The 15898-nt window shown below is 45.8% G+C and overlaps 1 protein-coding gene across 2 annotated transcripts in view; it reads left to right on the forward strand.

Annotated features, from left to right (window-relative positions):
* Window positions 1-2182: 2182 nt before the first annotated feature.
* Window positions 2183-15898, forward strand: part of LONRF2 (LON peptidase N-terminal domain and ring finger 2) — a 35208-nt gene continuing 21492 nt past the window's right edge. The window contains exon 1 of one of the 2 annotated variants that reach the window (XM_058855022.1): window positions 2183-3031. In XM_058855022.1, the coding sequence (XP_058711005.1) occupies window positions 2278-3031 (754 nt within the window). In that variant the 5' untranslated portion in view covers window positions 2183-2277. The remainder of the gene's footprint in view (window positions 3032-15898) is intronic. The other variant, XR_009279346.1, reaches the window with a different exon arrangement.

Consider the following 15898-nt stretch of genomic DNA (forward strand, 5'->3'; position numbering starts at 1 on the left):
ACCCTCACTTCACGGGAAGTTCTTCTAGAAGCGCCTGCTAAGCACTGATGAGGAAAAGACTGGAGCCATCCCAGCACGCCGGCCTGGCACAACACATGCACAGCTGCAAATGGAGGCCAGGTCCAATACCAGCCCCTGAGCCAGAGCCTCCCAAATCACCACCCATCAGAAGGCACAGATGCAGCTGAAGGGCCATCACACAGCTGTCCAAAGACACGTGGGGAAAAGTGGCGTGACAGGATGGACTTGCCTGCTGTCTCCTTCCACAGGAAAGCAAGGAGGGCTGCTAGGGAGTTCCCAACCAAAGAGCCTAATCACCAGATGAGTGGGCAGTCAGCAAAAATGCTGCTGCTCCTTACTGGGGTCATAGGAATGAGAGAATAATGAGAGAATGAGAGACCCAGTGTGGGGTCAAGCAGTGAGTCTGCATTTTCATCATCTGTCCAAGATTCTATGGCTTGTCCTTGATACCACAGAATAGAATAAGCCACAGTGTTTCTGTTCTCTATGCTATGAGTAATGTCCCTAAGTGACTTAGGTAACATGCCATCCCATCTTAATTCCAAGTGAACATGTCAAGAAAGAGAATGATAAAGTACTAAAAGGATGCCAAGGTCATGTTCTGGGTAGAAACCTTGAGCCAAGGAGGATGGTACGATTGTTGGAGTAGTGAGCACTGCTCAAAGAATTGTTAGAAACACGAACAGTGCAAAAAGGGTAAATCATGGAGCAAACATACATTACTGTTCTGAAAACCAACAATACTTCTACAGCCATCATCCACCTGCTTCTTTATTGATCTAGACATCCTGGAGTCAGTCTTGCTACAGCTTTTAATCTATGATGAAAGGTAAGAGGAGGGTTTCACAGAGGTGCTGGAGGGACTAGTCAAGAGGTATCCTTTATCTGTCATAAATGGCTTTGAGGATCTGAAAAACAAAGGTCCTGTTCCTTGCTGTTAGCTGGGGTCCTTTGGTCATGCTTTGGTCACTCCACCATGAATACTGATGCTTACTTAAGCCCAACTATGCCATATGCTACATCAACCACATACATCTAAAGAAAGTTAACACCATACTATTTAGAAAATCGATACACTTTCATAGTATAAAGACTATTTGGTACAATAGTTAATGAAAGATTTTCCTGATGTGGGCTGAGGCCATTAGATGGGGACCGGAGGCCTAGCAAGAGAGAGGCAAAGCCAAAAATACCTCTGCTGTCCAGCTGCAGCCCAAAAAGCAGCTGGACGTGGGTATCTCCCCATTGGATTGACAGGCTTTCCGCTTCTCAGAGCGTTTGTTTACAGCTGTGTCTAAAATAAACGTTGCCTAACTTTTTTTTTCTGCTCCTGTTATTCCTGCGGAGCAAGTCGGATTCCTCGCTGACTCACGCATGATTAACTAACTTCCAGCTGCATTATCTTTATTGTTGCTGCCGATGCACAAGCCAGTGCTCAGCACGACTCGTGGATCCCAAGCTGTGCTGGCGAGGCTGCCACTTACAGAAGAGGATTTTTTTCCTAACAGTTGTGGGGTTTGGGAAATGTTACTATTTTTTATTTGTGTACTTATTGATTTAAGAGACAGCATGTACCGGCTTTCTCGGGGACCAGAGAACTAGAAATAAACAAGAGATAATGTTCTCCCCGACCCTCCCGGTGCGGTGCTGCTGGCGGAGGGGCCGCGCCCGGTGGCGGGGCGGCACCGAGGGGGTCCCGGCACACGGCGGGACGGGAGGGGATGGGACAGGAGGGTCCGGCAGCCCCGGCGAGGAAGCGGTTAAGGCCGGGCACCAGGAAGCGGGAAGGAAGAGGCTGAGCTCGGCAGGAGCCGCACGGCGGAAGCCTCCCCGGCCCCGCTCCCGCTGAGAGCCGCCGCCGGACCGGGCGCACGTGCGGGGCGGGCACGTGCGGCACCGGCACCTGGCAGCGGCGGCCGGGCGGACACGGAGGGAGGGGCGGAGGGAGGGAAGAGGAGCTCCCGCCGCGCCACCGCTGCCCCCGGGGAGGGCGGGCGCTCTGCTGGCCTCGGGTGGTTTTACCCAACCACTCGCCCCTTACATAAGCCGGGAGCCGGTCCGCCCCCCATCCCCGCCGCCGTTCCCCCTTCCCCCTCCCGGGAGCCGCCCCCCTGCTGCAGAGATGTGACACGCCCCCTCTCCATCCCTCCCTCCCTCCCTTCCGTCGCCGTCCCCTCCCAGGAAGAAGCCGGAGTCGGCAGCGCCGCGGGCCCAGCATGGAGTAGGGCGGCCCGGGGCCGGCGGCGCCGCGCGGGCATGGAGCTGGGCCCGGGGCCCTGCGCGCTGCCGCCCGCCGCCGGGGCCAGGGCGGCGGCGGCGGGCGGACCCTGCGCCGAGATGCTGCAGGTGGCGGAGGAGGCCTTCCGCGGCGGCAACTTCGAGCTGGCGGCCGAGATCTACGGCTCGGAGCTGGCGGGGCTGCCGCAGCCCGAGCGGGGCCTGTGCCTCCGCCGGGCCGACGCGCTGGCCAGGGCCGGCCGCATGGCCGAGGCGCTGGACGCCTACGGCGCGGCGGCGCGGCTGGCCCGGCTCCGGCCCGAGGAGCTGCGGGAGCTGGCGGAGAGCGTCGCCCATAGCATCCGCGACAAGGAGCTGCGCCTCCCGCCCTGGGGGAGCGGCGCGGGCGGCGGCGGCGGGGCGGAGGGCGAGAGTCTGGGCGACCCGGCGTGCTGCCGCCCGCCCGAGCTCTTCGCCTGCCCGCTGTGCCGGCGGCTGCTGTGCGAGCCGGTGACCCTGCACTGCGGGCACACCCACTGCCGCCGCTGTGCCGAGCCCGGCGACTGCGGCCGCTGCCACCGCCCGCGCCGCCCCGCCGAACCGACCCCTGCCACCGCCGCGCTGCCGCCGGCCGCCGGCCGCCCGCGGGTCAACGTGGTGCTGGGCAACCTGCTGCACAAGTGGTTCGGCGCCGAGAGCCGGGCGCGGCGGCTCCGCGCCGAGGGCGACGCGCTGCGGGAGCGCCAGGAGCTGCCGGCCGCCCTGGAGAAGTACAACCAGGCCCTAGAGATGGGTGAGTGGCGCCGGCGGGGAGGAGGAGGAGGAGGAGGAGGAGGAGGAGGGGGCGCGGCAGGGGCAGCGCTGCCCGCCGGCACCGGGCTGGCTCCCGCTGCCGGGAGGGGAGGGGGCTTGCGGTGAACGGTGGAAGAGGGCACCTGGGGGAGGTTACGAGCGGGAATCCTGCCAGCGGGTCTCCTCACGCCCGCCCCCCGCTCCAGTGAATGGCTATTTTTGTTCCACTGGTATTTCTGTCCTTGCTCTGAAGGTGCCTGGCGTTTAGCTGTTCGATGCCGATGACTCATTATGCAGTATTTCTAGAAAACCCGCTTTCCTATTTATGGGGAAGCCATCATTCAGTGTAGGATAGGCAGTAGTGGTCGTGTTGAGCCCCGCCGCGGCTTCGTGGAAGAAATGAGTATGTGGATCGGATTCATTCAGCTACGTGCAGCTGCACCTTCAGCAACATAAAAGCTTTGAAAACACCTAATGAAATATTAGTAGGTGTAAAGGCTCAGAAAATTTCCTTTATCTTGCACTCTGCAAAATCTTTGAGATTAATCTATGTTTAGCCTTGGAGAGATGGTCCGCCCGTGTTTTGAGCGTAGCCTCTTTGTTGACACGCAGGATTTCTGTGTGCAGGGTGTTCTCTGAAGAGCTTGGCTTTAAATAAAAATGCCTGCTTTCCTCCTCTGCCAAACCGATGGCAGCCTTAGTTTATCAAAACTAGCTTGTTTTCAGGCTCTGCGCCGAGTAGTAGGTGGATTCTGCTCGCTCGGTTGTAGCCTTGTAGTAGTGGATGTCTGCGTGCGTGCGCCCGGCTTGTTTGCCCTTGCGAGCGGTGGGGGTGGTACAACACCGTGAATGTCGGAGAGGCGTGGAGTGGGGGAGAGCTGCGATCTCGGCAAATCCCCCGGGATCTGCCGCTCCTCCGGGCTCAGCGTGATGGATGTCCGGTTTAATCGAGGAGGAAGCGGGGAGAAAGCCTCCGTCGTTTTAACGCAGACCAAATCCTGCGGGTAAATGTCTTTGAAAGGCAAGTGTAGGGAAAACTGTGCCTCTCCTCTGTCAATGAGCTCCGTCCCTGCATTGACTGAAAATCGTGTTCCTTGATCCTAGTTGTTACATGTAGGGATATACGGATCTGATTTTTTTTTTTTTTTTAATTTTGCTGTAGAGAGAAACAATTTCACCGTTGTGCCAGTATTGACTCACTTTCATTTTTTGCCACGGTTTCATGGTAGGCATTGGAGATAGAAGAGTTTGGGATGGGATAGCACAGCATACTATCTCCTCACAGCTGATGCTGGCTCTGGAAACCATTGCTTCTGCTATTTCTTTCACTTTTCCAGCTAGATGTGACAAGTTTTCAGTCCTAGCTGAGTGTCCCCATAAAACTATTATGTGGTTTAGCTGAAGTAATCCCTATTAAAGTAGGGCAGGATGGAGCCCAAGAAGGAAGGTGAAGCAGAGGGAGAGGAGAGGCTTAATGTAGGTCACTAGTGGATACGATGAGTTTTCAGTAGGGAAGCCTCCTAATATTTTGAGTTCAGGGTCCTATTGCTGGGGAAATTAGCATCTCATCAATGAAATTAATGTTTGAAGAGATTTTTAGAGAACTATTTCTCACTGTTGTCTCTGCTTCTTGCTATGTCTGCATGATGGGGGTGAAAGGAGAGAGAAGACTGGTGTGCTGCTTGTGTTCTCACACAGCATGTGTCTTTCTCCTTTCTGCCCCTGGAGTACAATCTCCAGCCATGGCTGTTGTGCATCGGGGTCTCAGCTCCTCTGCAGTGTCCTTATTTCTGTCTTCAGGTTTTTCCCAAGCAGCCTGGGAATCCATTCAGAAAGTCCTCACTCTGTCAGTAAAATTAATTTTTTTCTTTTTATTAAAATTGTAATTGGAAATAATAACAGGTATTTTGCTAGCTTTTGAAATCCAAAAGCCATAGGCTTACATGTTGTAACTTCCCTGTAGTGGTTCCAAATTCCTGCTGATGAAGGGCAGGCCCATGCCTATCATCTTTTTTGATGTTTTGTGCATGCTGGTGCTGTTTCTCACAAATTGAACTGCTGTATATGAGCCTCATGTTCTTAAATTCTTGCCACATGTTCATCAGGTACTGCTCTTCGGCATGCTGGAGTTGCCTTCTTGTTTTCCACCCAAGTATCATGGTAAATAAGGAAAAAAAACCAAACCTCACAGTTCTTCTCTAACTGTCCAGTATTTAAATGTTAGCATATGGGTGACTTAAATGCACAGGACAGCCCTAAGGATCACACCATGTGCCTGAGAGCGTTGTCTAAAAGTTTCCCAAGCTCTCTCAAGCTTGTGACCATTTCCCTGGGGAGCTTGTTCCAGTTCCCAGCCATCCTGGGTGAAAAATCTATTCCTAAACTCAAATCTAAACCTCCCCAGACTCAGTTTCATGCTGTTTTCCTCAGGTCCTGTGCCTGGTCACCAGAGAAGAGATCAGTGCCTGGCCCTGCACTTCCCCTCGTGAGGAAGCTGTAAATTGTGATGAGGTGTCCCCGCAATTTCCTCTACTCCTGGCTGAACACACATTTAATGTGTGAGAAGACAAGTGCTTTTTACAACCTCCAAATGCTTCTGTATTGCTGTTGAGTGTCAAGGACCTGGGTATCATTAAAATTTCTTTTTAGCGTCTGAAGGCACACGAACACATTGATTATACAACTGTGGTATAAAGTTAGGTAAAATTCCAGGTATCTTGGCACTGCACACACTTCTGGGATTTTTTTACTGGTGTTTTTTCTTACTCCATTTGTTACAAATAGCTTTGTGTGATGCAATATTAAAATAAGTTTTTCTAGTGCTTTGCTCATTCTGATTGTGACCTCCTGATTCACACTTCAGTTCTCGAGGTGCTTCAGTTCTTGAATTACTTTTCTGGCAATCTGGAATGTCTGGTACATATTTCAGGCCTGGGATGAGGAGGTCTACATGCCTTCAAGTTGTCAACTTTTTCTAGTTGAATTTGTTGGTCTTACAAACTTGTAATCTTAGGGAGTATGTTCATCTTTTCTCCTTAATGATCACATCTACAACAGCACTGCTGCTCCCACGTTCATGTCTGCTATGGATTCAGGGGTGGTTGAGTGGGGTTTTTTGTTCTTAAGAAAATCAGCTTTGCTATTTGATCCTTCCAGTCCTTTTGAGATGTGATCTCTGCTGTTTTATACAAAGTCACTGCCTTTTTTTTTTTTTTTTTTTTCTGCTGTAGACATTGTAATAGATCCTCCATTATTTTAAGGTATCTAATTACCACAGCTTCAAAGCAAGCACATGTCAAGCCGTTTGAAAGAAAGCATTTGTTTCCAGGTGGATCTTTTTTTGTGCCAAGCTTTATGCTGTTCAGCCATCATAATATTAAGTATTGTACAAATGTTGCTCTCATGGCTGTTAACCTAGCTTTCATTTGTGTGGGGATCAGAGGTGGGTTTCTCTCTGACATCCCTTCTCTTCTAATTAGTCTTCTAATTGTCTGGACTCCTAGGTTAATTAAACTGAAATACATGATATATGTGTGCAGGATTGTTTTGTTTGTGGGGTTGTTTTCTTTTTGTTTATTTGGGTTTGGGGCCTTTTTGTGCAGTATGTGCTTTCTGCACCCTTTTTTCTTTAATCTGCTGCTCTCCCTCTGATGGAGATACTCTCTAGAGGGACTGCTTGGGAGGAGTACAGTCATTTCCTTCTGTCCAGGCATACAGACTCTTTAAGCTGTGTGCCTGAAGTCAAAGTAAGCTGGATTTCCATGACAAATTAATGTAGTTTGAGGATGTGCTTTTGGGAATTTGTTTTGAGTTTGGTTTTTTTTTTTAATTTCTCCAAAGCAGTTCTCAGTTACAGAGACAACAGGTAGCTGTTGCTTCATTGGGAATATTGTGAATAGAGCTTTTCCCAAGTACAGCTCTAAAAGAGGTGGAGCTCTCTTTGGGATGAGGGTACATTCATTAGACAACATGCATGAAGAGTGTGAGAAGTTTGGGGTGGTCCTGGGTCATGCCTTAAGCCAGAAATTCTCTGTGCCCTTCTTTGTCCTGAGACAGCCTGTTAGCATCCTGTGCCTTTCCAATAAATAAACTTGAAGATGTCTGTTCAGGGATACAAAGCCCAGGGATGTAGGTCCGTGGCTCCTGTTGCTGCTGTTTTATAGCAGTTCTGTTTCCTGTGTCAGCAGTTGCAGGTCCTGGGTGGTCTCTCCAGCCTGCCCACAGTGCCGTGGCTCTGCTGGGAAGGGCTGTGACCTTGCTGTACCTACCTGACACCCTAATCTCAAATGAGCTTCTTCGGTTGTGGAGGGGTGACCCTGCCCTGGCTCCTGTGGTGTGATGGAGCAGCTTCTTGTTTACTTGCTGTGTGCTGTACCGCTGGGTCCCAACCCTGAGGGTGGCACACATCCTATCTGGACATTGGTGTTTCAGGACACCCTATTTCTGCATGAGACATGTTGGCTTTGGTGTGTAGTTACCCACTGCTGCAAGGTTTATCAGGCCTGAGAAGATCATTGTTTCTGGAGAGCTCTAAGAGCTTAGCAAACACTCAAAATGATTGTGTTTGCTTCTAGTGTGATGGACTCTTTCTGAGCAGAAGTGTGTTTGTCCTGGGGCAGAGGGGGATAGCTAATACATACAGCCGCTCACGTTGGCCAGGATTTTAGTTCCACCCCTGCCAAGGGTTCCAGAATGAGCATGTGGGACATAAAGCTCAACTGTATCATAGAGTTTTCAAAGCATATTGAAAGATTGAGGATTTAAGAAAAAAGGCTCCTTTGCACATACATGTATGTGGATCTTTGTTTCAAGTGGATAAAGGATGGTGTAGTAAAGGCCAAGGAAAGGAGGTAAGTTTGTACCAAGCCCAAAGTAGTGTCAGAGGTAGCAGTGCTGAGGGCAAGCAAGGGAGATGTTGCTGTGTGTGCTGGATGCTCAGTCTCCAGTCTCCTGAGATGCTGCTCTCCTGGAGAGCTGCTCACTGACCTCTGGCCCACGGGGTGGTGGTTGTGGTGTTGCTAGAAACAAAATGCAGAAGCTTTCCTGAGCTTTGGTGGAAAGAGGACAATCTGCTTCTCTTGGCCAGACCTTGGAGAACCTTCCCCCCACATCCATTGGATGATCACCATAAGTTGGTCTGATCCAAAAGAGAGCTTATTGTGGCCACTCAACACTAACTTACTTTTGTGGTCAAGTAATTAATGGAAATTTATCTGATGCCTTCCAAATTCTCCCTTTGTAGGAATTGAATTTAGGGGGTAGGGCAGGCCAGGAGGCAGGAGAAAAAAGACACAAATGAAAGCTACAGACCTTCAGTGTGAGTTGATTCAAGAGCAACTGCTGTAGATTTTCCTGCTAGGTAAATGACAGATTGTGGGATTGCACTCCTTCCTGGAGAGCATGACATGGGTAAACTTCCAGCCAAGCATTCTTGTGTTAGACTGAGTGCTTACAACCATGAGATGGGTGTGGAAAAGCATTCTGCCATGCCCCAGAAATAATTTGCTTGGGCATTTTTCTTCTGTGTCTGTGTCCAAGTTATTTCAGATAAGAAGGGGAAAGGATGATCAGAATTTCTTGGTGGACTGGTAGAACAGCCTTCAGGTGCTTTCCTACTGCAGCCCTGACCCCAGTGATGGATTTCTCTGTTAGTCCTGGGTCAGGGTCAGAAGAACCAAAGAAGAGTCACAGTCTGTAAAGGGGGTCTACTGAGCCCTCTTCAGAGACAGCTGTGCTAAAATTTTTGTAGAGGTGGCTGATGTCATTGTATGCATTTTATTAAATCTGCCATTTTCTAAGGTTGTACCTTTGTTAATGGTGCACTTGTACCAAAGTCTCATTCAAACAAAACTGCTAGAGAGCATCCATATGAACCTGTATGTGCTTTATATGTATTAGAACACTTTAATGGTCTCTTCTTTTGTACACCATTTCTAGAAGGCTGCTATTGGAAGATAAGGTCATTTGTCTTTTCCTGATATGGTAAAAAAGATGTTGTCGAAATCCTCCTTCCTCACAGGGTCTTGGGTACACTTTCCTGTTTGCATAGTAAAGAAGTAAGTCTTTGATATTGTACCAGCCATTTAGCAAAAACAACAAAAAATCCATGGTAGACAGCTGTCATGACTCCTGCAACAGCAACTGGTTCAGTCATTTTAATAATTTATCAGAAGAATATTTAATTTTGTAGCTCCTAAAGTAAGGTGACTTCAAGAGAAGAATGAGAGGTAGTGTTTCTGAAATTACCTGTGACAAAAAATAGTAGTTGCTTGCTGCTTAGAGGAGTTGTGCTAAAAAAGGAACTTTCCTATCCCTCTGTAAAATCATGTCTTGGAATTCGCTTAAAGTGTGTCTCCAAAACCTCTTGCTCTGTTCTACATGGACAGAAAAATGTGTAAAAGTAGGAGTCAGGGTTACCTGGAGACTGTTGCAATAATCCCAGAGTTATTTTTAAACTTGAAATATTTTGTAGAGTTCTGCCCCTCAGTGCCTCCTCCCTCCCCCGTTTTACTGTGAAGTAGTGCTTGAAAAATAGTAGCAAATACTTGGTGTATGTCACCACTGGAAACATGTCAAGCCTTTTGGACAAGAAGCTCCTGTTGCTCTTGGTTTGTACAGAGCTTTTGGTTGAATGCTCAGGTCCTGCAGTTTGAAAGTTTTTGCCTGTTGATTTCTGTTTTGTCTGTATTCTGATTTGCCTGTTGTTTTGCCTGTTGTTTTCTGCCTTTTGCAGATCCTTGCAGATCTCTGTTAAAGGCAGAGGGATTGCCAGGCTACAAGACCAGAGCCAAGGTGGTCAGGAGGGTTACACATTACTGGCAAAGGGAAGGAGGCATCATGCTGTACAGTGGACAGTCTTGCTGAGGGTTTTTGGGTGGTTTTCTTAAAAGTAATTATTATTGCTCATGTAACTTACCCCATCCTAAATGGTACAGTATTGTACAGTATTTTCCCCTCCCCCTTCATGTATGTAACCCAGATGTAATTTCCTATAAATAATTCAACTACTTCAGCAATCCTTGAGAATGAACTATACCTACTTATCAAAGTCTGAAGAATTTTTGAAGTCTCTTCAAACAGCATACTTTTATTTTTTTCTTTCGTAAAGTTTAATGGAAAGTCTTTTGCTTTTGAAAGAAGACATTTATAGAACTGACTTGTGCTTCCTTATCTTAAAATTACTAGGGTATTGCAGTACTCTTTCCTTTTTTGCAAATGTGTTGAGGGATCTGCTCTGTTTGAGGACAGAAGAAGTGAGGTAGTAACAGAGAAACAAGAGGGTCCTTTTTTGCAAAAGTCAGAAGTTCTGAAGCAAACTTTAGCTGGAAAAAGAGCTTATTACCTGAAGGGTAACTTCTAGAAATGTAGCCTTTAGTCTAATCATGTCAAAGAAGGCAACTATGTTGTCACTGGTAAAATAGTTTTATGATAGAATATCTAGCAGTAAGTTGTTGTTAAATAAACTGTGATCGTGAGAGACCTGCTTGGCTGGTCCTGCTGTGTCTTTGGAGTCTCCTTGCAATCACAGGTTCCTTTGCACTTAGCATCAGTCCCTGTTTCATTGGGAAGATCAGAACTTTTCCTTGGGTGTTTTGAAAATCTGGCAGGGGGTTGACCTCTTGATGTGTTTTGTTTTGGTTTTGAATCTTGCTTGTTATATCATACTTTGGTCTGTAGGTATCTTGATTTGGGGCAGTTTCTGTACCTGCTGTTTGAGAGGATAATTCTATTCTGACTGAGGCTTTGGTAGGAAACCTTTCCCAGCCTTGAACTAAATGCTGGGTGAATTAGTAAGCATTGAAAAATTAGTCACATTTGTGTACTTACTGCTTTTATTATACTAGTGCCAAGAGGCCATAGATGGACTTGGGGTACATCATGTGAAGCAGTCCAAATGTCCAAAGGGTAGAGTGGGAACGGAAAATAAGGGAGGGTGTGTTGTTTCATGCTGTATGACCTGGAAAGAGTGTAGACTTTTAGAAGATTAGGATTTGCATAGGAGGGAGTAATGATCTAATACATTATGCCTAGCTCTATGCCAGGACGTTCTTGAATTCAGAACTTTTGCAGCTGCTGCAATTCATGACTTATGGGTTTGGGAAGAAGGTCATCATTGGCTTTGGAGTTGTGGACATGCAAACTAAAATGTAGGTTAATGTAATTGGTAGTACATTAATTTGTAATAATGTAATGTAATGTAATTTGCATGCTCCTGCCTCATGAGGCCAGAGCTACAGCACAAAAGTGAGGGTGCAAAGTTAGCTGCATCATCTGGAGCAGCTCTTCTGGGTAGCATACAACTTCCTTTACAGTGTTTCTCCTGAGTAATGATGGAATAGTGATTAGCTGTGCTTAGCAGTGATGACAGTCCAGCTTTAAATAACATATGGGGCTTCCGAGCTGAGGACTTACTGCGCCTGAAATAAAACTGAGAATCTGCTGAGAATCTAAAGCGTTTTGTTCAGCACACTGCAAGAGCTGTGTTCTAAAGCCTGGGCTTCTGAACAGCAAAATACAGAGGCCTGAGAGAAATTAGTATCAATCTTTAAAATTACATCTTCCTAAAAACTGGTGGAACAGGCTTCAAGCAGAGGATGGTGGTGCCCCGTGCTCCTCATCCTCACCACAGCCTATTCCATGAGTACCTAAGGCCATACACTACTGTCTACCAGTGTTGGTCCCTTGGGTCCTCAGGGGAAATGGGTGTTCTGTTTGCCTGCAGAGTCCTGTTCACAAGTGCCTGCCTCCTAAGTGCTGTGGAAGGGTGCTGGGTTGCACAAGTAGACTTCTGGAAGAAGAGCCATCTTTTATTGCGTCCTCTGTCCACTGAAAGTGCTTGTGCATTTCCTCTGGCATCATTCAATCACTTCAGGAAGATGCCAGTGATGTAAATGCAAGGAAGAAAAAACATGATATTCAGAAAATATGTATACTTTTTAAAGTCCAGTTGTTGATCCAGTTAAGGTGGACTGATGATTTAGAAGACATGGGTTTGCTGATTGCAAATATACGGTCGTATTTGTTGTCTTAATCAGGTTTGGCAAGCTGACCCTGGTTTTCATCTTTGCTGTGAAATGAAGTTTTATTTTAAAGTCCTGAATGTCTTTACTACTTCTGCTAATTATTTTATCTAAACTGCACCTTTCTCTTTGTCACCTCCTGTTTCCCTGCCAAACAGCTCTGTGTATCCATTTTTTGTGTGTGGACTTGTCATGCTTACATGAAGTTGGAGGTGAAAAGCTAATTTTCTATTCATTTAATTACTGAAACTTGCTAATTTCTCACTGAAATGAAAATATATGTTTCATATTATTTTTCAAGCTTATTAAAAGGCTTTCAATACTGAATTGTTCAGAAGTAAATGCATAATGTAGCAAAACAAGCCAAGTTTCTTTCTCTCTCCAGGGCAGAAATTTCTTTAAAATGTGAGAGAAGTTTCTGCTGAAATACTGTACAGGCTCTTACAAACAAGACTGAAAGGTGCTTGTGATAATCTACTTCAGTTCTGCTCATGCCTTCAGGAAGCATGCTTAGTAGTGAAATAGGTGTGAATAAGAAGCAATTTTTTAGGAAGAATTATCAGATAAGGAGAGTTAAAGATTTCTACTAACTTTAAACTTGTTCTTTCTATTCTGAGTTCCTGGAAGAAATCACAGTGTAGTTTATTACAGTAACTTCTATCATCATCTACGGTCAGTTAGGAAAATTTTCATAATTCCTCTAACTGCCTTCCAGACACAAGGAGATTCTGGGCAGTCCTGTTCTCATACTAGCCTCCTGAGCTCAACGGAATAGTTTTTTCAAAAACTTGAATGCTTGGGCGTATCTAGACAACTAATTTTGGGTGATAGCTGCTGCATAAGTAAAAGCACAGTACAGCAAACATGCAGATGAGCACAAACATGGTGTGAGAGGAAAATTAAGGATTTTGAAGAAATCCCAGCTGACAATCACACGTAGGGTAGGCAATATTTGGTGGTCCAAAGGAGGGTTCAGTAGGCAAAGACCCAAACATACCTCTGCTCTGGGCCCTGTATAGGCTGGGGTTTTGTCTGGTACAGTGGGATTGTGGCTGGGGCGAAGGGAGATGCTTGGGAAGACTTCCAGGACTTGTATCTTGGAGGAAGTCCCTGTGTCCCAGCTGCCCGGAGACACAGATCCTGGGAGCCTCAGTACTGCGACCCTGATGCTGACAAGGACATAAATTTTGCTGTGCAGCTGTAGATTCCCAGGAGGAGCTGGATTCACAAAATGCCATCTGCTGGTATTGTGGAAACAGTAAAATTTTCTACACTTTTCTTTTTTAATTTGGCCTGAAATAATAAGTCATTTCATAAAATAAATCTTTTTTTTCTCTGCTCTTTATCTCCAGAAGAGAGAAAGAATGCATTATTTTAAAATAAACTTTTGACTATTGTGCAGCTTTTTCTTTTAGGGTTGTTTCTTTGGACTTGTTTTTTGTTGTTGTTGTTGTAATTGCAAAAATAAACTTGACAGTTATTATAGTGTAGAACCAAAATGTTAAGAGTTGGAAGTGTGATAAATGGAGATGATTTGTGCTAACTAAACTGTAACTATTTAGAAAGTTATTATTATAAAGCCATACAGGGAATTAGTGTTACAAGGCAGATGGACTCCTTTGCACATGTTACATGTTAAAAATAGGATACAGGATGTAGTTTTAAGATAAGTAATGTCTCAAGACAGAATCGACCTTGAGATGGACAAAGTTGGAACAACTTCAAGCTTAGGGTCTGAAATGATGGTTTTATCTATGAAATGCAAGGCTAATTATTGGAATAGAATGCTTACTTACAGAACACAACGCTTAATACGCACGTGCAACCTGTGAGGATATCCAGAGGACAACAAAGATGAGTGTAAGCCTTCATCCAAAGAACCCCTGGCAACAAGTGAGGCATGTGCCATGGAGTATAGTGACGCAGAATTGCAGAATTGAAATTAGGAGGAAACTTACAGGAAACCTTAATGAATATGTATAACATACAGTATATAAGTTTAGTTTGAATTGCTTTGTTTTGTACGTGAGGTAGGGTGAGAAGCCCTCTCCGTGCCCCGGTTGGTTTTGCTTATGTTTTAATCATACTTAATTACTGGCAAATTACATACATATATATATATACATACACATATATATACTTGAATATATTCACTAAATCATATTCTTTTACTAAATTGTATTAATTTATACCAAATTGCTATTCAATTCACTAAATTGTATTAATTTTTAATTAAATTGCTGTTAGCTCAATGGACCTAGTTGTCTAATTTCATTCTTAACAGAAGGGACCTTAAAGATCATCTAGTCCCATGGGCTGGGACACTTTCCACTAGACCACTACATTGGGGTACTCAAGGCATTGTCCAGCCTGGCCTTGAACACTGGTATACTAGTATACTGGCATCTAGCAGTGTTCACAAACTCTGTACATCCTCAAGCCCTCTCTTTCCACTGTCTGTGACTAGTTATTTTCAACGCAGCATTTGCTGTGGCATGGAACAACTCACTATCATGATGCTCACAAGAAACCCTGTAGTTATTTAGGCTACAGCTGAGTATACACTTTTTCATCCCACTTCCACGTGGACCCTGGAGTCAGCCAGCTGATACCTCAGTTCCACTGACAAAGAATGAGGTTTCAGTCCATTTACCTTTGCCCTGGTGAGACGCAGACCTTCCTGGGACAATCCTGCTGATAGCAGGAGGCTGGGAATTAGGGATGCATAGGTTGGGTGTAGAGCCAACAAGATTTCAGTCTGCGCTGCTTGCTCTGTGAGTGAGGTGAGCATGAATGGAGGTGGCTGGGCAGCACTCCAGCTATGGCATCTAGTCTAGATGCTTTATCTCTCTATAGAAGAGATTTTACACTGTGGCCTTGTAAATACTGTTCTCTTTAGCAAAGCCGTTTGGTTTGGTGGGTTTTTTTATCCTTTCTCTCAGTTAACTAAACATTCCTTGCCAGTTACTCATTAAGATGGGCCACACCTTATGCTTTCTGACTGAGTCTCAGTGAGCGAAAGGTACAAACTGTGAATACAAGTAGCTTTTTCTGGCTTGCCTCCAAGTTGGTTTATTTTCCTTTCATATTGTGAGACCCTTTGGACTGTGCTTCAGGAGGATCTGCAGCCTTTGCCACACTGTTATTCTCTGCAGTGGCATTTTTTTTGCTTAAAACTTTTGCAGTGAAGACAAGTTCCTGGGAAAGAGCTGATTAACCTGTTCTTTCTCTGAATCTGTTGGGTATGTGAACTGTTCTGAAGAGTGCTGGAAAGCATCAGTGTGGTCAAAATGTGCAGTAGTGAACAGAAGCAGCAAGTTGTCTTGTTTTGCCCCCTGATCTCACACTGCTTCCTTTCCCTGTGGTGCCAGAAATACCCCACCCTGCACCCTGCTTTCCTGTGGAGCTTCCTAACTCTGCTTGCTGCTTCTACCCTCCTCAGCATACCCTGCACATGGGTACTCTAGAACAGATACAAAGATGGAAATACAAAGTATGAATTCCTTACTGTTCAAATGCAGCTAATTAAATAATTTAATATCTGACATCTGCTAAAAGAAACAAAAAAACTTACTTGAAGATCTTGGGTTAATTGCTTTTCAATTTCATTTAATTTGCAGTCTTTTTAAAAACTATCAGGTAGAAAAGTGGATCACTGCCTGCAGCAGTCTGCATGTGTAATAGTTAAAAAAAAACCCCACAACAAACTGTCAAAACCACACAAACAAATAACAGCACAGAACCCCACTGTGTGAGCTTTTGCAGAGCTCTGTAAGTGTAGTCTCTAGCTGTCACTGTCTGAGACCAGCAGAGAAGCATCAGCCCTGATATGTCATGCTGCAGTTAGT

Source organism: Poecile atricapillus, chromosome 1 (genome assembly GCF_030490865.1).
Source record: "Poecile atricapillus isolate bPoeAtr1 chromosome 1, bPoeAtr1.hap1, whole genome shotgun sequence".
Lineage (NCBI taxonomy): Eukaryota > Metazoa > Chordata > Aves > Passeriformes > Paridae > Poecile > Poecile atricapillus.